General features: G+C 38.5%; 1 protein-coding gene across 2 annotated transcripts in view; it reads left to right on the top strand.

Annotated features, from left to right (window-relative positions):
- The window catches only part of itga11a (integrin, alpha 11a), a 47,218-nt gene that overhangs the window by 7,961 nt on the left and 17,993 nt on the right, over positions 1–21,264 (top strand). For both annotated transcript variants that reach the window (XM_051378362.1, XM_051378361.1), the window contains exons 2-12: positions 931–1,045; positions 12,556–12,668; positions 13,197–13,288; positions 13,558–13,672; positions 13,817–13,944; positions 14,086–14,234; positions 14,315–14,459; positions 14,964–15,129; positions 15,728–15,798; positions 18,740–18,884; positions 19,861–20,009. In XM_051378362.1, the coding sequence (XP_051234322.1) occupies positions 931–1,045; positions 12,556–12,668; positions 13,197–13,288; positions 13,558–13,672; positions 13,817–13,944; positions 14,086–14,234; positions 14,315–14,459; positions 14,964–15,129; positions 15,728–15,798; positions 18,740–18,884; positions 19,861–20,009 (1,388 nt within the window). The remainder of the gene's footprint in view (positions 1–930; positions 1,046–12,555; positions 12,669–13,196; positions 13,289–13,557; positions 13,673–13,816; positions 13,945–14,085; positions 14,235–14,314; positions 14,460–14,963; positions 15,130–15,727; positions 15,799–18,739; positions 18,885–19,860; positions 20,010–21,264) is intronic.

Here is a 21,264-nt window from a genome sequence, read left to right as displayed (position 1 = left end):
GACAAATGAACGGAGAGAGATGGATCTAGAGGAAGTCAGTGGTAGACGGTTACGTTTTTTCCCCTTCTTGTCTGCCAAAAGGAAAATTTCATCACCTCCATGTCCTCCTCTTTCAGTGGAAATTTAAAAGCCAACTGCTGCTGTCGCCATTAATTAGACATAATTGGTAACCTGGTGACATGCAAAATCTGAAAAATACCTTCTCTGACTGGTATTTTAATTGAAAACAGACATTCACTGCTCTTTTCTACCACCTGGTAAGCTGTCTAAAGATGTGAGAAATTTAAGTACACAATTGGGAAAACCGATTTGCTTTGATCAGGTCCCACAGCAGCCTTTACTTCTTGCATTCTTACTACTTGTCAGGTTACACTTCACTATATATTAACTGCAATATATAGACAAAACTCCTTGCTGAGACTCTTAACCAATCTTAGATATTAAGTTCTTACATAGTGCAGTTTTTTTTGCAATTTATTATATGGAAGGAAATCTTTAGAGTCTTCAGCTAACATATTTTACGTCTTTGACTTACGCTTCTTATATGTTGTGATGAGGTATGCCATATTGGTGCCTGTCAGAGAGTTCGTAAGGAAACATTGGTCATGTAGGTGGTCATGTTGCTGCTTAACCAAAACTCCTCTGGGTCTGCAAATGTCTGTCAGTCAAATGTGACAGACAGCTCAGCTGCTCTGCAGTGCTTATACAGTTAATATTTGTTTCCTTATGAGGGAAGTCTGTGTTTAGACTGGAGACGCGAGACAGGGTAGGGATGAGTAAAGAAGAGTTTGCAGCTGTTTGTTTCACTTATACCAGATGTTGAGGTCCTAATAATGTTAACATAAATGTTGCAAACATCCAAATAACTGCTGAGACACTACTTTTACCTCTTTAGCCAATGCTGATGAAAATTGTCTTTTCTCTTTCAAGGATTCCACAACTGCTTCAATATCGACACAAAGAAACACAGGATCATCAAAGGCCCTAAACAAGCTCAGTTTGGATACACTGTTCAGCAACATGTGGCTGCCGGAGGAGAAAAGTGGTAAGGGCCTGATACAATTCACACACTGCTGCTATGTGAAATATTATACTTTATTGATGCTCCTGTAAAGTACTCCAGCAATTTGATGATCAAGCAGTTGTTGAATAATTGGGCAATAATCTCACCACTTATTATGGATCAAAGAAGTAAAAAGTTTATTTCAGTCTTATTTTGCAAGCTATCACCGCAGCTTCAAGTGGCAGGAGCCCTGGAGCCGTTATGTGGCATAAAAAGTTTCATTTGTATCTAAAACACTTTTTCAGTGAGTTGAAAAACTGCTGTATTAACATTATTATGGCTCCATACATCACAATAACTTCTTGAATTGCAGTTTCACTTTTATCATCCATATTTTATGAAATCAAATATCAGTACCTTTTAATATGATATGTATTTATAGGTCCTGTGAATCTGCCAGAATTTACCTTAGTGATCTCTGGCTAAGATTAAGAGGTCAGGTACATTAGACTGTAAAACACAGTGCTGACAGACTGTCTGACTTGGCAGAGAGACATTTTTCCCCCAGTAAGATGATGATCTACTGTACCTCTCCTGCGGTGTGCAAAGTTTCCTCCCATTAATTTATGCTTGCAAAACAAAGTGTAGTTCTGAGCTGGATGCCTCACATTCATCATATTACCTCATAGCACAAACTGACTCCTGATGCACACTGTTATTAGGCCAACTGGCACCGTGTGGTGGCCAAAATTAGTTTCTGGCATCCCCAAAATGTCTGGTTGCAAGCACTGTGCAAGCACCATGCCGAGTTCCAGCTGTGCTTCTGTCTGTGTGTCTATGTGTACCTAAATCATTAGTTTTGTTTATATATGTTTTAATTATATGTGTTTTTTTCTCTCTCTGAGTTCAATATATTCCAGACTGGCTTCACCAGAAAAATGATCTGCGGTGGTCCTTTGTTTACAGTTTCCTGATGAGCGACCTCTTGCAGTTGTGTGAATAATGACTGTCCCCTATAAGTAGCTTTGTTTGATAGGGAGGATGGTTCGGTGTACAATGCATGGGACATTGACACATGACCATAGTTTAACCAGTCTCCTTCCAACAATTGACCAATGTTTTACCCCATGAAAGTTAAATTAGTCCTACTTAAATGAATAATTTGAGTAGGATTAATTTGCGTTGACGGTGTTTGGCAAAAAAGTCGAACCTGTCTCCGTTTTCGTAGTAACACAATGCAGCATTATCTGGTAGAGTGCTGCATCAGCCAATGAAAAGCATACTGTGTATTTATACTGACCTTCAGGAAGGAACACAACACTTTGCCTCCGTGCTAACTTTCCAGAGTAGTAAAATCCTTCCTCTTAACAATGTAAACTGCTGTGCATCGTTTTGGCACCAGAATCAGGTGACCTATTTTGTTTTTTAGGTATTAGTGCTTCTTGGTGCTTCATGAATTCAGTTTATTAGGTGACAACATAACAGAAACCAGTGCAGATATTACGGTAAACACATTGCCTCTATGCACAAACCTACTCTGGTTGTGATAGCATAACTGCAAGAGAATTGTTAATTGTATCTAATCTTATTATTGTTGCAACAACATTGTGGTAAAACTGGGTCATTGGGGTCACCACTCAGAATTTATCAGTTAATGTCAGGTCAAAGAACAGCCCAGTGGTATAATTTAAATTTTTACACTAAGTGTTGTTCTGTAAACATAATGGGACCAGTGTATAGAGTAAATATTATACTGGGCTTACTGTCCCTGATTGTTATCGCTACCAGGAGTAAGCCTGGAGGGGATCACACATTTGGTCGTGTGTCCATGTTTGTATCTGTCCTCCCCTAATCTCACATACTACTGGACCCATCATTTTTTTGTGCACATTTATGACTGTTGCAGAAGGTCCTTCACCATCTCTTCTCTTCTCTTTTTTCTGTCCTTCCATCACCCTCGGGCAGCCTGAAGACCGACACACACTGAAAATGATAATTGACACACCTCATTTGTGGCGCATCAATTGATGCTCATACTGTAGGCATCAAATTTGTTTGGACCTTAAGACCTGTGTGTGTGTGTGTGTGTGTGTGTGTGTGTGTGTGTGTGTGTGTGTGTGTGTGTGTGTGTGTGTGTGTGTGTGTGTGAAAAGAGAGAGCATATTGTATTCACATAAAGAGGCTTTAGAATATTGCACTTGGCACTGAATTCACTGTATTTTGCTAGCTGATAAAATCTCAGATCGCAGTGTCTGTTAGTAACCTCAAAACAGCTTGAAGTTTATTGAGAGCCTGTGTGTGTATGTGTTTATAGATATGCTCATGTATTTATATCTTTGTGAGGCCCAATTTTAGTTTTAAAACATGAGACTGAGTTATTTTTAGGGAAGTGCAATTTCTCCCTTCTTCAAGGGTTGTTTTAGGATTACGGTTAGAATCAGGCACAGGTTCAGGTCAGGCTATTGGTTAGGCTTGTAATGGTTAAAGGGTGATTGGCAATTTTCTTTATTTTTCTTTTTATTGTCAACAAATCCCATTAAAAGACCAAAACCAACAAAGAACTGATCCTATTAACAATGTCTGTGTAGCCAAAGCCTGATATGGCTGATTCATTAGAGCCAAATACTTCCACAGTTGTCCAAAAGCTATTCAAATCATCAGTGAGTCACGTTGTTTCACTGGGTGACATGTTCCTTCATTTTAATGAACATGAGCACTATAGTTAATGAGTCAATTCAACAAACACAGTTTTCTGTTGTCATAAATACTTACTAACACACCAAATGTGTATTAATCTAAAGCTAAAAATAGTCCCCACAAATAAAAAAGTCTAAATTCATGAACCGTTGTTTAAAGGTGGAAAATCAGAAAGTATTGAGATACACATGCACAAGATTTAGGTTAGGAGATGGAGAGTGCAAACACGTGTTCTTAGAAGACACAAAGGGACAGTGACACACTTGGAGAGTGAAGTGACAAACTAGGGAAGCTGCCAGCTCCCAGAAGTCTTCCTTTGCCACAGGACACACATGTCAGCAACTCTGTCGATTACGCTGTAAAATCCAAACTCTTTCCTACTCTGAGCAAATTGAGCAGCTGTCATCCGACCGTGTCTACCAGAATGGAAAAGGTCTGATTTGTGTGGAATAAAGGTCACTGGAGACATAGAGACATAGAATAGTGCAGCACAGATTGGAAACAGCATCCAGCCAAATGGAGCAATTGGGATTGATATTTTGTCATCTTTAGTAGGTGTTAAGAGATACGTGCTTTCATTCATAAGCATTAAAACAGTTGTGAGCAGTAATGTTGTGGAAGAAGAATGTTATAATGCATTGTTTGAGTACTGTGGTTTTTGAGAATCTAGCTGAACCCACTTTGACCCACAGCGCTGAGTCTCACACTTGTTTTACACTTTGGTTATGACTGCGTTCAAGACAAGTCAGTCATCCAGTTTAGTTTAGTTTTAAAAAGACTGTTTAGTCAGAGCAGCAGTATGCGTGGGTGTGGGTATGTGAACTCACAGCTGCATGCACAAACTCAAGCAAGACTGTCTGTATATTTGTGTGTATTGTCTGTGGGAGTGTCTGTGTGCAACGCATAGTCTGACAGTTCTCAGCTGGACTAAGGAATGCTGCAGGATCTGAGGGAGATGTGAAGACACAGTATTATTGTGGTTGAAAATAATGTTTATAATTTCAACAAGACCTGATTTATTTCATCCACGTCCACACATCTGAACTAAAGATATTGCTGCTCAGGATAGTTTTAGACATCACCAGTGGTAGCTTGGCTAAAGGATGTGAGCATCCACCCTTTATCAGACAGTAGAATAAGTATTCAGATTTGTTACTTAAAGGTTAAGTGTGTGACATTTAGAAGAATCCATTGGCAAAACTGGAAGACAGTATTCGTAAAAATGTTTTCATGTATAATCACCTGAAAATAAGAATAGTGTTTTCGTTATCTTAGAATGAGCTGTTATTGCCTACAAAGCGAGTGGGTCATCCTCTACGAGTCCACCGTGTTGAACCGCCATATTCCTAAAGTAGCCAGGAATGGATAAACCTTAGGGCCTTTTACATTTTGCAGCTGCCACACACTAGTCATTTAAGTACTTTATTTAGTTATTTTTCCATCACTGGGAGCAGACCAATGCTGCTTTCTTGTAGAGTCTCGTCTGGGATACGAGCAATGATGACTTCAACTCCACATCTTGCATTTTCTAGTGTGTCAGCTTAGAGGGATTTGTATTTATTTTCCCCAAGATGAATGTGTTGATGAGGCAATGATCTCTACAGATTAGGACGGAATTTGCTCTTTTTTTATTTCAAGCAGATGCAAATGCATCTTTGAAGTTTCAGACAGAAACTCAGCAGAACATGTGCTCACCAAGTGTTAGCCCTTCGGGAGGGTATTTCTGCTGATTTTGTGTGTTTGTGTGTTTGTCTGAGTCTGTGAGACTGCATATTTACTGTATTTAAATTAGTCAATTATAAAACAATTTTAAAGGATATGCTATAAATTGCAGTGGACAGTCTACGCAGTCCCTGACTATTTATGCCTTTTAACTTTCTAACCTCTACTTTCCCTTCCAGTGGTTTCACCTCAGCTGAGCTTTCAGGAGATTTTAAATTGTCACAATTACTGATGTTGCCTGTGAGCATCTGCGCTAGACTGCAGTGCTGTCAACTTTTCCAGAGTCGTCTGATTTCTCATAACCCTCGGCTCTGTGTTTGGATAGGAACAGGATCACAGCTGGAAAGTGACTCTGTAAGAAAAGTTTTTTATGACCTGAACCTGAAGTAAGACAGGCATGCAGCTAAATTCAGAAGGATTTCTTTGAGCACCAAATTAAGAAAGTACTGTTTGTTGATTCTCGTGTGCTTGGACACATTATTATACAAGAGCTTTCATGTATCTCAGCTATTAGAACAGTATGTGTAAAAGAAGACTTATCTGAAAAACTCTTTGTCTGGTCTGTTGACAGTTTCTGTCCATGACTACTGATGTAGCTACCAAGTTTAGGAAAGGTCACCATGTCAAGAATGTGTCATTTCCTCACATGTCTACTGAGCATTATGGTGCTTTAAACACTCTGCCAGAGCAGACACTCTTTGGGGAGCTGAGAAGAGGCCACATCACCTCCAATTGGCAAAGAGCTTGGGTCTTTAAACCTGATGGGATACACGGACCAGCCATACGCCACAGAAGCCTCCCACTTGCTATTTCCACTGTTTATTTTTCTACAGTTGTACCAGGTCTCCTCAATGGAGACCTGACCTTTACTCCTTAGCTCAGTTACAATTTGCACACCACAAAGAACTACAGGGAGTCTGTGAAGTCTTTCACCACTGGCCTTATAGTGTTCCCTTTATTTAGCTTGTTTGAAAAGTGTTTTTATGCCTCCTGAGGTAGGGAGGAAAACAGAAATCGATCTCTATTTAGTTTTGACATAGCACTCACAGTCATGTGATTGTAATGTTTGTTATCGGCTTAAAGTATTTTCTACCATTTAAGTTAGAAGACAGATACCCTTTATAAGGTTGAGAAATGTTGAAAACAAAATAACAGTCTAAACAAGACTCTACAGAAACGTCTGTGAGGTTTTATCAGGCACAATGGTGCTTTGAGCTAAACAGTAACGTCAGCATGCTCGCAAGGACGGTGTTAATATGTTGATTATTAGTTGGTAATGTTTACCATGTTTACTTAGTTTAGTTTAGTTTAACGTGTTAGCATGATAACATTTGCTAAAATCATGAATAACAGAAAGAAAATTCCATTAGCATTATGGCATCATACGGCGGAAATATGTGTTGCTGACCGCTCAGAGGAAAAGGCATTACAGAAAAGGTCAGAGGCTCACCAAACAGATCATCTGAGGTCCATGTCTGTACAAATTTCCTCCAATCCATCTAATAGTTGTTGAGATATTTCAGTCTTGGGGAAAGTGGTGTACTGACCAACTTACATTGCCTTTCTTAGAGCCACACCGCTAGCGTGGCTAAAAATACATCTTGAAATGAAATGAAGATCGCTCATTGTTCAAGCTGAAAAAGATCTTTGTGGGACAATGAATTAAAGCAACTAGTATGTGCTTGCAAATTTCCCATAGATCCTCTACTCACCCCATCACAGTCTGGTCAATGCTCTTAAGGGAAGCAGACACGCTAAATGAATTACTTTGGAAAATGATTATGTGACCATTACAATTCCTTTGGATTTATGAGGCAGCATTAACAAAAGTACACATATCCTGTTAATGCAGACAAAAGGAATGTGATGAGCAAGCGTGACATTGGAGTAGCACACTCATGTTTGGAGCAGGGATGTGGTTTCACAGCGTATACATCTCCTCCTTTCAAATATGAAAAACATTACCACATTAATGACAGCCTGGGCTTGGGGATGGCGCTTCCTCAAACCTCAAAATCCTGTATTTGCCGGTAACCATGGTAGAAACTGTCCACGCATTAATTTTGGGTCAAGTTATTTCTTTCAGTGTCATTACCATTCCTGCAGCGATGATGCGCCGAGGTTAGCGTTTAACCCTAATGAGCTCTGGAACATGATTGTTTGAACAGCTTCTGGTGAAATTCAGGAGGTCTCAAAGTAGGTATCCAAGTCAAAGGCAACAATGGTCCCTTTTCATCAAGGTAGCTGTATCCTGACCTGAACTTGTGCTGCTGTGTCTCCTCTTGCCAAGGGATCGCAATAACTGAAGTCATAATCCTGATATTAATAGCTATGAAAATATGAGCACTGCTGGAGCCACTGTGGTGAAAATGACTTCCAGAGTCTGTGAGACTTTAAATGTTGGCTTCAGGAGCAATAACAATGAAGCTTACTTCCATATGAGTTGCTCTTTGATGTGTAGTGATGGACTGTTTGACCAACATTTCCCCTTGTCTTCAGTTACTGCTGTTAAATGTCAAATCATAACTGGTGCTAAATTTTCTGTGTATACACCCTGAATATACCATGCATCACACATACAGCTCCCCTAAAAGTAATTCACCAATAAAGATGGCATGGCCTCTTGAAAAAACAATGTGAATGTTCATTCTTGACCTTGAAAACAAACAAACAACAAAAGTCGTCATGGAATTGTATTCAGTTTCTATACACTTTTATTTATTAATTCGTGGTTGACCCTAGTCAGTCTGGTGATGAACTGTATTAAGTTAGTCAGAACATGTAGGAGAAGACAGAAAAAGCACATAAAGATAAATACCCCCCCCCAAAAAAAGAGTAAAAACCCACAATTAAACAATGTTCAATTTCCCTGTTATAAATTGGAAACTTCGTAAGGTTAAAACAGCATATTATAAATAGGATGTGGTAATGAGGAGGAGTAAATCCAGTTTCCTAATTCAAATGAAGAACTATGTTTTACATTACAGCATTTTAGCTTTTATAGCACAAGCAGATGGATCCAGTTGACATTTGAGCTGAATCATTTTATAGTTTTTGTTGAGTATGTCTAAATGCCTTTTCATGCTGTGCTCAAAAGACTAATTTGTTACGAAAGATGATATTTTTTGGACAAGGTAATACTGCTTCTGTCTTACATTGTCAGTTCTTATCTGTTGTTATTGTTCTGCCCTAATGGTGATTGTTTGTGCAGTGATGAATACAGTCTTAGGATTTTAAGGAATGTGTTCAGCTTCAAATTCATAAATGATATTGAATTCAAAATGCTACAACAGTATTATTACAATCCCTCAGGACACATTTGATTTCCAGTGAAATCATGCATGTCATGTTATGTCATGTTAATCCTACGCAGTTTTAAGGGAGGTTCACGCCTTTCCTACTAAATATTACCAGTGCGATTCGATTACCAGTTTTGAAACTCTGGGGAACATGAGGCTGACCTACAAATTCTTAAGTTAAAGATCTGTCGTTGTTTAATTGTTAGACTTTGACCTAGAAGTCCATGCAGGAGGTTGGCCATGGTATGCTTTTGCTGTAAAGTGGTGTCGAGTGTTTTTCCTTTGGGACACCACTGAACAGGGAGTTGCTCTTTTGCCCGCTGCCTTCCCTGTGATTTTCACTTGGACTGCACAGTTGTTTAAATTCCTAGTTGACCTTCAGTATTTATTGGAGCTTTTCCAGGAATGGAATCAGGCAAATTTAGGTGAAATTTTTAAAAAAAAGAGAAAAAGCTGCAAAAACAACTATTATACTGGGGAGACCGTTTCAAGTTCAGATGCCATACTTTAATTATGGATTTAACATTACTAATGAACACTATCAATCCCATTAAAAACCAATAAAGTGATTCTTAATGGTCCCAGTACAGTTTTTTGTTGTGCCATAGAATATAATTAACTACAACTGGCTTAATCATGGAATCAATACTGATCACAATTCTTCTGATTTTCCACAGCTGTGTTCCTCATCCACTCATCTAAAGGCACTTTTAGGCCCCATGCTCTTTTAGCACCATGTTCTTTACAGTGTGTTTTTTCAGTCACTGAAGTGAGACACCCACTGCTGGTCCCCCAACATGTAATAAAATTTGATTGGAAGCTGAGAGAAACAAGCGACAGTAAATGGTAAATGATTGCCTTTATGTAGCACTTTTATCCCAAGTGCTTTATAATTTACTCCTCATTCACCCATTCTCTGCCTTTTACAGAACACTTTGAATGTAAAACTACATTTCAGAGTTTATAGCTGCTTTTTCTGTGTTCATAAAAAGCATTATAAGGACAGTTTCTCCATTGTTGTTGATATTTCTTGAATTTACTATTTTAGGTTTTACCTATTTTGGTTTGGATACAGCAAGCAACAAGTAATACAGCTGCAGATAATCTGTTGTTTTATTGTTACAGTGTTTCAGAGTTGCCTGTATGAACTATATATGAAAATAAGGGGAGGGAGGGCTGTTGAAACCTTAGGCAATTGGACATTGAACCTTGTGACTCCAGTACAGTGTTGAGATGTAGAAATAGTGAGCCACTTAATTCAAAGATATCACGTGATAAACAGACACATATCACAAGATATAGCATGAAACCCTAAAGGACTTTCATGGACTTCAATAATGAATATAACAGTTTCAACCCCCTTTTTGTTTCACACAAAGAGTTCTTATCTCTGACATAATTATAGCTCCCTTTAAGGCCTTTATGCCCTCCATCACTCCTGAAATAAACATGCCAGACAATTTTATCACATCAAGTCTTCTAAAACCTTTCTGTGACGTTTATGAGACCTCACTGACCCCACTCAGGAAACCCACTGTGATGTCAAGTGCAGGACTGACTTCACAAAGACTACGTCATGTGAACAGAATGTCCAGCACTCAATACTGCTCTTTGAGGAAATCCAAATCCTGTGGTGGTCTATGATGACTAAATTCCGCTAATTAGAATTTTTGAGACAACCCTCTTGAAATCTTTTTCCACTTTCCAATGAGAGCATCATACCTTAGAGTTTAGAGAGCTAATCTTCTTCCACAACTCCTGTAATTGTATCCGTCAGCAAGGCCCTAAACCCTGATGCTTCAGCATTAGACACATAGCATCTATAGTTAACATTCATATACAACTATCCTACATTATCTGTGATATTTATTGGCCTGTGTTAATGGAGACTGAAAAGAGTAAGGGTGTGGAAGTGAATGGATGTATAAACATTTGCTTTCACCAGTTCCGGCTTGTGTCCTCACTCTATCTCGTACCAATCAAGCAGTTAAGTATGGACATGGATGGTTCCCAGAGGATGAAACCTGATCAACTTTGGTAATCACCTGACCTTTCCTTGACCACAGGGTTTACATTTTTGTTTTATTGTCAAAATCTTTAGTGAAGACTAAGATTAACTGTCATGAAATTTGGTAAAGATATTCTATCTAACTATTGGATGATTCACCATTATACTTGGTACACATATTCATTTCATCTCAGGATAAATTAAAATAACTTTGATGCTTCCTTGACTATTCTTCTAGTGGCACCATCAAGTGCTTCCAGACAGTGAGCAGTCTTTCTACTTTAGTACTTAGTACTTTTTTGCAAATGTTAGTATGCTAACATGCTGCATTCAAAGTGAATATAATAATATTTTCTCTTCAACCACATCATAACTATACTTTGGTTGCCACACGGGGACATTAAGAGAATAAGAAATTGGCACACTGGCAGTAAGAATTATGCATTATGTGCTGCACAATATATCTGACAAGATATGTGTGCTTCTGCATATTTTAATAATGTGAAATCATTTCCACATGAATGCTCAGTACAGTTGTATTTTGAAGATATGACTCGCAGGAGATGAATAGTGGTTGTATCTGCCAGCTACTGGGTGTGACTGTGAAGTCTAGTGCTGCTAGAGATGATTAAACATGCTTAGTTAACGTCCCTGCATAAATAAAGGTTTAAAGTCTTCTAGGTCAGCCCATGTGTTTTGTGTGGGTCACTGATGTTAACAGTCAAACACTCATATTACCTCAGAGAATTAGATACCAGACAAAGACTTACTATTCTATTCTATTCTATATACTATATATAACAAAAGTTTGTGGCAGTAATGGTGCTCTACCATCTCAGATCAGGTAAGAGAAGAAAGAAAAAACACATAATGATAATTATCTGAAAATTAAAAAAGGAAAACACAATTTAACAATGTTAAAATTTCCATATCCTAGAACATTTCATAGACTTGACCTGTGTTTATACTTTTATGTACTTCATATAGTAGTGTACTTTATGTAGGAATTTTTATTGTTATAAATTAAAGGTTTAAACAGCATATTATAAATAGGATGTGGTAATGACGATAGGAGTAAATACAGTTTCCTAATTCAAATGAAGAACTATGTTTTACATTACAGCATTTTAGCTTTTATAGCAGAAGCAAATGAATCCAGTTGATTTGAGCTGAATCATTTGAAAGATTTTGTTAAGTATGTCTTTATGCCTTTTCATGCTGTGCTCAAGAGACTAATTTGTTACGATTTGAGAAAGAAACAAGCCCTCTCTTCTGATTTACTGTCAGTTCTTATCTGTTGTTATTGTTCTGCCCTAATGGTGATTGTCTGTGCAGTGATGAATACAGTCTTAGGATTTGAAGGAATGTGTTCAGCTTCAAATTCATAAATGATATTAAATTCAAAATGCTACAGCAGTATTATTACAATTCCACAGGACACATTTGATTTCCACTGAAATCATGCACGCATGTTAATCCTTCGCAGTTTTAAGGGAGGATCAGAGTACACGCCTTTCCTAGTAAATATTACCAGTGTGTTTTCTTAGGATTTTGGAGCAGTTTTGAAACTCTGGGGATCATGAGCCTGACCTACAAATTCTTACGTTGTCGTTGAACTTTGGTAATCACCTGACTTTTCCTTAATCACAGGGTTTACATTTTTGCTTTTTAGTCAAAACCTTTGGTTAAAACTAAGATAAATTGACATGAATTACTAGTTAACTGTTTACAGACAATAAATAACAACTGAGACCTTTTGTAAAACACATTTTAATATTGATAGACGTTTTAAACGTTTCTAACTTTTGGATTTTGGGTTTTTGCAGGTTATTAGTGGGTGCCCCGTATGAAATGAATGGACCTTACCAGACAGGGGATGTTTATAAATGTTCACTAAGCAGACGAACCAATGGCAATGGTTGCTCCAAGCTCAACTTAGGTATTGTATCACAAAACACCACTCAATTTTTATGAGAAAATCCCAAGATATATTACATACAGTGACAGTGACAATAATGAATGCACAACATCTGGATAAATGTGTATGCATGTATTGTAAAGGTGTCTTTATGTCTGCGTGCTGTTCAGCATGTGTCTCAGTAAACATCATGGTGGCATGTGTGAGACAGAAGTGTGGGTACCATACCAATCATTCCACATTTTACTATTTTTTTTTTACATTGTTTATGTACATTTCCACATGTGTGTTATACCACACATCTCACCGCATGCTTCTTCATACGGGTTGCACATGTGCTGTGTTGGTTAGGTGGGCACATGAAGTTCTGTCATGTGAACGTTTAGATGTGAGGATGTAGACGATGCTTTAGCTGCCCAGACAGCAATAACAAACCAAAGTCCCAGATGGTGGAACTACTGTTTGGTCTCGGAAGGATAGTGCTTGTATTTATGTATATATGAGTCTGTGCATCCAAGATCCTCTCAGTGAGATTCATTTTCCATCAAGGAAGGATATCTCTGACCAACGTATCAGAGCGAAAGGACAAGATGAGGCTGGGCATGACGCTCACATCTAACCCTAAAGACAACAGCTTTGTGGTGAGAATAAGTTCATTGGATTAATCTTCTTGAGATATAACGTGCAGTAAAAGACTGTTGCAGGATAACTTTTTGAGCAAGTAAAAACACATTTAATAAAATAGCAATGGTCGAAATGGAAAAAAGGGTAATCCCACGAGATTGTCTTTTGATTACACGGTTGTCAAACTGCAGCTCTCCCTATGGAAGTTCCCTGAGAGCATGAAACTTTTTGTTAGATGCTGAGGTCAATAATGTTACTTGTGTAAATGCTTTATTTTATGTTTCAGGCCTGTGGGCCACTATGGTCTTATGAGTGTGGCAGCTCTTACTACAGCACTGGTATATGCTCCAGAGTCAATGCGAGCTTCAAGTTCTCCAGAACGATTGCGCCTGCCTTTCAGAGTAAGTCTTAAAGTATCTTTCCTGCTTGACAAACATTAATGGACAGTTATTAGTCACAGCAGGAGATTTATCCCTCATTTATGAACATCTGTTTTTTTCCATGTGCGCTCTCATGATTAAGTCTCATCTTTAAATGTTTTTCAGGATGTGAGACCTATATGGACATAGTGATTGTTCTGGATGGCTCAAACTCCATCTATCCCTGGTATGAAGTGCAAGCTTTTCTCATCAACATTCTTCAGAAGTTCTATATTGGACCAGGTCAAATACAGGTGTGTTGTAGATTTTCCTTGTTGGATAAATAAATAAAGGCCTTAATTTATGTAAAAGTAGTTTATTGTGCCTGTGATAAGTTCATAATCAGTCATTACTATAGTTAATTGAAACTTAAATCATTATGTTTCGTTGGACAGGTTGGGGTTGTTCAGTATGGTGAGAAGGTGGTCCATGAATTCAAGCTCAGCGACTACAAATCTGTTGAGGAAGTGGTGAAAAGAGCACGCAGTATCAACCAACGGGGTGGAGAGGAGACTAACACAGCTCTTGGCATCAATGTAGCACGGTACAGTATCTCCATTTGTACAAATCAACAGCACTAATTAGTCATTTATTGTACTGATGATATCAAACATGTTCTCATAGCTCGCAAGCTTTCAAACAAGGAGGTCGGCGTGGTGCCAAGAAGGTGATGATAGTGATAACAGATGGAGAGTCACATGACAGTCCAGATCTTCAGCAAGCCATTGAGGATAGCGAGAAGGATGGCATCACCCGTTACGCCATTGCTGTGAGTCTGCTAGATCTATTATTCACCTGGGTTAGATGGCTTCAACTTTATGAGTTTTAACTTAATTTTCTGATGCCTTATAAATTTCCAGTGCAGCATTCAAACACCACAAACATTAGATGACTTCATGGAGTTCAGTTAAAGCAGGTCTTTCAAGAGCTGAGTTAGTAATGGAGCCAAAAACACCCAGAGCCTTTGGAGAGCTCCAAACATAAGCTCAGTGGAAGTGCACTTAAAGGTGTAAATGATCTTCTCCAAAGCACATGGTTCTTTAGTTTGTGCCACTGCTGGTAATGCTAATGGGACACTTGCCTCCATCCAGTGGCTTAGCTGGGCATGGGCATCTAAGTAAAAACTCTGAAGTCATTTGGTTAAAAACCAACAGGAATTAGTCACAGCACTGGCATTGATATAAATAATCTAAATCCTTTGAAACCTTCTCAACAAGCTCTAATGTTAATCTGTTTAAGAATAATCACTGACTGTTTGGTCTTATATTCACAGGTCCTTGGCTACTACAACCGTCGAGGAATCAACCCTGAGGCTTTCCTCAATGAAATCAAGTACATCGCTAGTGACCCAGATGACAAACACTTCTTTAATGTGACCGATGAGTCAGCACTGAAGGATATTGTGGATGCACTTGGAGAACGCATCTTCAGTTTGGAAGGTTTCTCAAGCAATTCATTTGAACTGCATTACATTACAATTATTTGACACTTTTGTCAAAAGCCACAAAGAAAGTTGGATTACAAGTTGGATAACAACAACTAAACAACTCACCCTGAAAATAGCCCTTAGATAAACTAAAAAATCCATGGTGGTCACCAGCCAATGTCAATTTGACAGAAAAATACTATACATTTTTAATAGTGTTTTTATAAGTTATTTATCAAGCAGAAAATAAACATTGGCTGGTTGCAGCTTCTCAAATGTGAGGATTTTTTGTTTTTCTCTGTTTTCTTTCATTGTAAATTGAATCATTTCTGTTTTGGACTGTTGGGTTTTTGTCAACTTGGGCTATGAAAACAAAAGTCATTTTCTGATATTTTACACACTAAATGATTAAGAATATTAAGAGTTTAATCAACCATGAAAGTAATAGTCAAATAAACCTGTTGAAATTAGTAACTGAAAATATCTCTTATAGTTGAAACGTTGAGACTCCAACGCTTTGGCTCTTTGTAGGTTTTGATTGTGCTTGGCAGCTTAAATTTCTTTCCTGCTGCTGTGGTTCAAAACTGTGAAAGACTGACTTGTTTACACAGGAACCAGTAAGAATGGGACAGCGTTTGGCCTCCAGATGTCTCAAGCTGGATTTTCCGCACACAACGTCGAGGTGAGTCTGACTTCTGCTACCACGTTACCTCGTATCATCTGTCAACACGTAGAACAACACATACTGTCTCAATTTCTGGCTCATCATAACTCCTCCCCACAACCTGCCATTTATCACTTTTCAGTCCCCCCTGAGGTGCCTGCTGTGTGGCCCCAGAGGTTTAGGTCATCCTGATTTAGGAGCCCCAGACAGAAGAGACAGGCCTTTTTCCACTCCAACCATGCAGTGATGGGTAATAAGACACCATTTGTTCCCCAGGGAAACATATTAGTGAGAAACTGAGACAAGATTGAGACAGGTCTCCTGCAGAATGAGTTGTTTTTCCTTTAACTTTACTTAGAGGTTCTTGATTGTATCTGAGAGCAGATAGTTGCAGGTGTGCTGGCTTTGAGGGTGACACAGCTGGAGGAGGGAGACAATTTAAATCTCCTCTACTGTACCTGCTGTTCATAGCAATGAATTGATTTTCATTTCTCTCTTTACTGGCTCTGTCCAGACATTTGCTGATGCAACTGCTTTGATTTTCCAGTTCCCCTTCACAGTGTGATTTGTCTGGGGAGAAATAAATGTATTCCATTTATGATAAAAAAATAAATATATAGCAAAATTTGCAGCTGGGTGGCAGGAATGGCTGGAAATTCTGTCCACAAGGCCAGATTCCAGGGATGCTCGACAACACCAACCTGAGTGTTGAGAGTAGGATAACTTACTGGAAAGAATGTTGGGGCTCTAAAGCAGAAAAACAGTCCTGAAAGGCCAGATGGTTTTGCCGAATTTGGTATGAGCCAACTCTGAAGGCTGCTTATGTCATATACTATACAGACGTTTCATGCATCTGCATACATAACAGTTTCTCCATCCAATGTTTGTTTAGTCAACTGTACCTAAACAATGCTGAAAAATAAACTCAAGGCTCTGTGTTTGTAAAATTGTGCAGCTTAAAATGTATTTGCAAAATTGAGTCCTGTATTTTCTATAATACAGAACAGACATTACTTGTTTGTTGAGCTGTTATAAAGTGTATATAATCCTCTATACACTTTTGTATGATTATGTAAAACCACAACTCTGGCCTCCTCCAGTACAAGAAAGAGTTGACATCCTAACCGAAGCAAAGCATACGTCCATATATGCCACTGCTGTAGAAATAGGTCATTGGTTTATAAGGTTGAACTGTTTTGAGGTTTAATTCTTTTGCCATGGAGACCATTTTGACCAAAACAGATAACCACATTGGCATAGCTCTGCTGTCAGAGAGTGACGTAGTGCAAGCGTGGTGAGCACACAATTCCATCTTTCAGGAAGAAAATGCAAGCCTTCCAGCATATGCTCAAACACTGGAAAATGTGTTGTCGGCATATTGTGTACGGCAAGAAAAAAAACCTGAGCTCATTAGGCAGAGGAACCCTATAATTATAGTGTCAGTGATACAAAGTATGGTGAACCATGGAAGATAGAAAATGCCTCCTCTATCCCTCCTCGTCTCTGCAGCTAATTGCACTTTCTGGTTTGTTTCCTTTGTTGAATGACGAGTTAAAAATGCACACCGATCAAGATTCAGCAGTGATTTGATAATGGACTTTAAAGCAGATTTTATTGCTTTCTCTGCAGTCTGTTGTTTGTGATTGTGTAAAAATGTTCTACTGTAGCTTTTGCGAGTTTGTGACTGATGAAGGAGCTGTTAATTTGTCATGAATTCAGTTCCACTAGTTTTTTCCTGGAGAGAAGGCCTTAATACATTATGGATGAGCAAGTTTGTCTCACTTAATGCTTTATTTTAGAAACTGTTTATAGATCTGCTCCAACTTTAGCAATAGCTGGCAATACAGGGCGGGATCCCTGTGAGTTTCAGTGGAAGGTTTGTTGCGGGAATGAAATAGGTTAATCAATATGGATGATAATAGACAAGCCAAAAGAATGAATACCAAAATGTGCCCTGGATAATAAACTTGTATTATATGTGTTGTAAGTAATAGTCTGAAGATATTTTTTTAAGCTAGGGATGATTGATTCTGAATTTCAAATGTGGAAAAGGATTCTCGATCATACTCATACTTACTGTGAAATTAAATGTTTTTTTCTGTGTTCTTCATAATTCATCAGAGAAAAAAGGGCATTTGTGCTCAGATTAGAGCTGGTATACTGCCTCTTCATTCTGAAAAGAGCTTGTGCACTGCAACAGAAGAAGGGTGTCATATTTTTCCTGTGTGTGATCTGTGATTAGTATCGTAATTAGTATTGTTTTTTACTTTTGTATCTTTTAGTGACTTAAAGGATATGAAGTGAGCTGATGGTTATGAATCGCTCACATCATCTGATATGGCTGTTTAAAAAAGAGACCTTGCAGGAAGAACACATTATATGATGATTACTATTGTTGATCACCTGTACTGATTTGTAAGCAGCACAACTGAAAGCTATTCACAGTAAATATTCTTGTTGTTAAGTAAAGGTGCTTTATATATATTTATAATGGGCTATAAGATGACAGGAGAATGTTAACTCATTCATTCATTCACTCATTCACCTTAAGATGGACCATTGATCTCTATATACCGCAATATGTTCTTTTTATAACAACATCAGCATAAAGGTGGTCCAATGTCCTGTGGGAGAGAGAAAGTGGGATTTAATTAGATTTTCTACGTATCCTTTTAAAGAAATCCAAAAATCTAGTGAGTTGCAGTTTGTTTATCACGGGTACCAAGATTATGTTTCACCACAAGTGGAGTCACTGCATCATTAATCTGACTGAAACTGAGGTGAGCCAAACAACGTGCTCCAAAATGGTGGCCACACTTCATTACTTCCTATCATCATCATATATAGTAATTACCATGTTGTGTGCATGTGCAGCACAGGCAACACGACCACATCATTCTCTGTTACTCTGCTGTTCAATGTGTAAGAACGAACTAAACTGCACCCCCCCCCCCTACAGGATGGGATTCTGGTGGGTGCTGTCGGGGCTTACGACTGGAACGGAGCAGTGCTGAAGGAAACACGTCAGGGGAAAGTGGTCCCTCCCAAGTCTTCCTACACACAAGAGTTCCCTGAAGAGCTCAAAAACCACGGTGCCTACTTGGGTGAGTAACAGTTTACTTGGAGCTATAGAGTACAAACAGAAATTCTTTTAATGAAGCGGAAAAGTTAGGACTGGATTGTGATGGATATGTTTATAATGGGAGAAGATATTTAGAGAAAGTACAGGGTTGTTTTTATAATGAAGGCTACGCTTGAATAGCATTTGCTTCCAAGTCCACTACCCTTTAATTTTTTACACCGTCTTGTCCTGGTAGAAGACCTGTGGTTTAATACCAACTATCCTAGCTGCAACCTATCTCTATAAAGTGTACCCATTACTCCAGTGCTTCCCATCATATCCAAACCCATCTCACTCAACCACCACAGACCTCTGCTTTTACCATCAGTGGTTTCTCTCTGAGCTTATCCACCAGGCTGCCAATGGAAGCCATTCTAGACTCAATAGTAATATGAGGTGGAAGCATAATTTTAGACAGGCAGGGAGAAAGTTAAAGCTGGGAAAAAGGGGGTATGAAGATGAGAGATGAAGGTGGAAAAGTATACGAGGAGTAAGTGGAATTTTATTGGGAAAGGCGAAATAGAAGAAGAAATCTGAGAAACCTGAGAAACCAGAACATCCAGTTCTGTGTAACTGAATGCAGCTCTCTCAGTTTCAGCTCCTCAAATTGCGACTTTTACTATTTTTCCTTGAGTCATGCAGATCACGGCTATGAAATTCAACCTAAAGGTCAGGCCCAATCGCTCTTACCACACTCAAACAGTGGAACAAAAGGTGGTGCCAGAGGTTTTTGTTTATAAAATTTTATTGTCAAGCAATCAATTTACTTAATTTACAGATAGTCAGAAGAAGAATTATAGGAATGGAGTATAGATGAGTCTAACTAAATAATTACTTCGATCACAAGTAATGGGTTACTTTAGTGAGCGTGGAAGACAAAACTCTAAATCTACTTACTTCAAAAGGTTGTTGTCTGTGTGCAGAGGCAGAATGAATGTGTTTGTGTTTTACATTACCAGGTTATACTGTGACGTCTGTGGTGTCAGCCAGAAACGGTCGTCTACTCGTAGCAGGTGCTCCACGATTTAACCACACCGGCAAAGTCATCATCTTCACGCTGAAGAACTCCGGCAACCTCACCATCCTTCACTCCCTCAAAGGCCATCAGGTAGTGTGGCATGCAACACTTCACCTACTTGATAAAAGTTCATAATAATAATAAAATAATAATAAATAATTAAATAAATAAATAATCATCAGGGAGGAGAAGAAAAGTTCAACTTTGGTAAATCAATAGCAAGCTCTCTTGTTGGTGCTAACTGACAATCACTTGCATGTTCCCAACTGGTTAGAGGTTAGACCACCAGCTAAAGTATACCGACTAGACTCTATTACCATGCATTTTGTGAACACACAAAGATCTGCATTTGTGCATCTTGTGTGTTCTTCAGGCTGAATTGTTGGATGAATTGTTACTTAAGTTACATGGAAGACAGTTACAGTATTTCAGTAGTTTTAAGAAAAGAAAGGAAAATATCCTCATGGGGCATTTCTTCATGATCTTACGTAATGTGTATAAAATCTAGAAATGCAGAGCGCTACTGTTGTCAAATGGTTACTATCCCTGCTGCATAACCACAGTGTTGCTGGTTCAATTCTAGCCAGTAACCTTTGTTGCATGTCACAGCCCCTTTTCTCTCAATTTGTCCAATAAAGCTGAAAAAGTAAAAAAAACAGGCTCACAACTGGCAGTGTAAGAAACTACTTTAACCAGATTTGGAGATAGATCTCCTCTTTCTTTCTGTTTTTGACATTTTGGTACCAAGTACATCCTGTATATTTAATTCTGGAAAGCATTAGAATTATTCCAATTCATGAACATATAAAATAAGATAAAATAGCCGGAACAATTATCATGACATGCAGTATTTTTCTGTGGAAAGTCACAGGCGAGTAACCAAAGGGATTTTCATTTTGAAATTTAATCTCAATAGAGTGACTGTGCTCCACAACCACAGTCCAGATGACATAAACATAACATACTGCACTGATGGTGCAAGGTGATATAAGGATAAATTGACTGTATGTGAAGGTGTGTTTATGTATACAATCATCTGTTGGGATTTAATCCCATTATCTGAGTTACATTAAGTTTAAAAACCATCACCATTTCAAGGGGATGTGGCACTGTGTGTTAATGACCACTACACTCTAAACTGGCAACTCTACACAGGCTGAAATCCTGAAGTGATCCTGCAGCAGCTTACATTGTACCTTGTCAGCAACAGCTCGTCCAGAACAGCAGATGTTTTTTTGTAGAAAACTTTCTTGATCTCACAGTTCTTGAGAAAAGAGCTTTTTATAGGCAGATGTTTCTAATCTGAAACCAATAGATGATGTTCCATCCACTCCAATGACTGATC

The sequence above is a fragment of the Dicentrarchus labrax genome, unplaced genomic scaffold (assembly GCF_905237075.1).
Source record: "Dicentrarchus labrax unplaced genomic scaffold, dlabrax2021, whole genome shotgun sequence".
NCBI lineage: Eukaryota > Metazoa > Chordata > Actinopteri > Moronidae > Dicentrarchus > Dicentrarchus labrax.
Note: the sequence above shows the minus strand (reverse complement) of the source record. Positions and strands in the feature narration are given on the sequence as shown.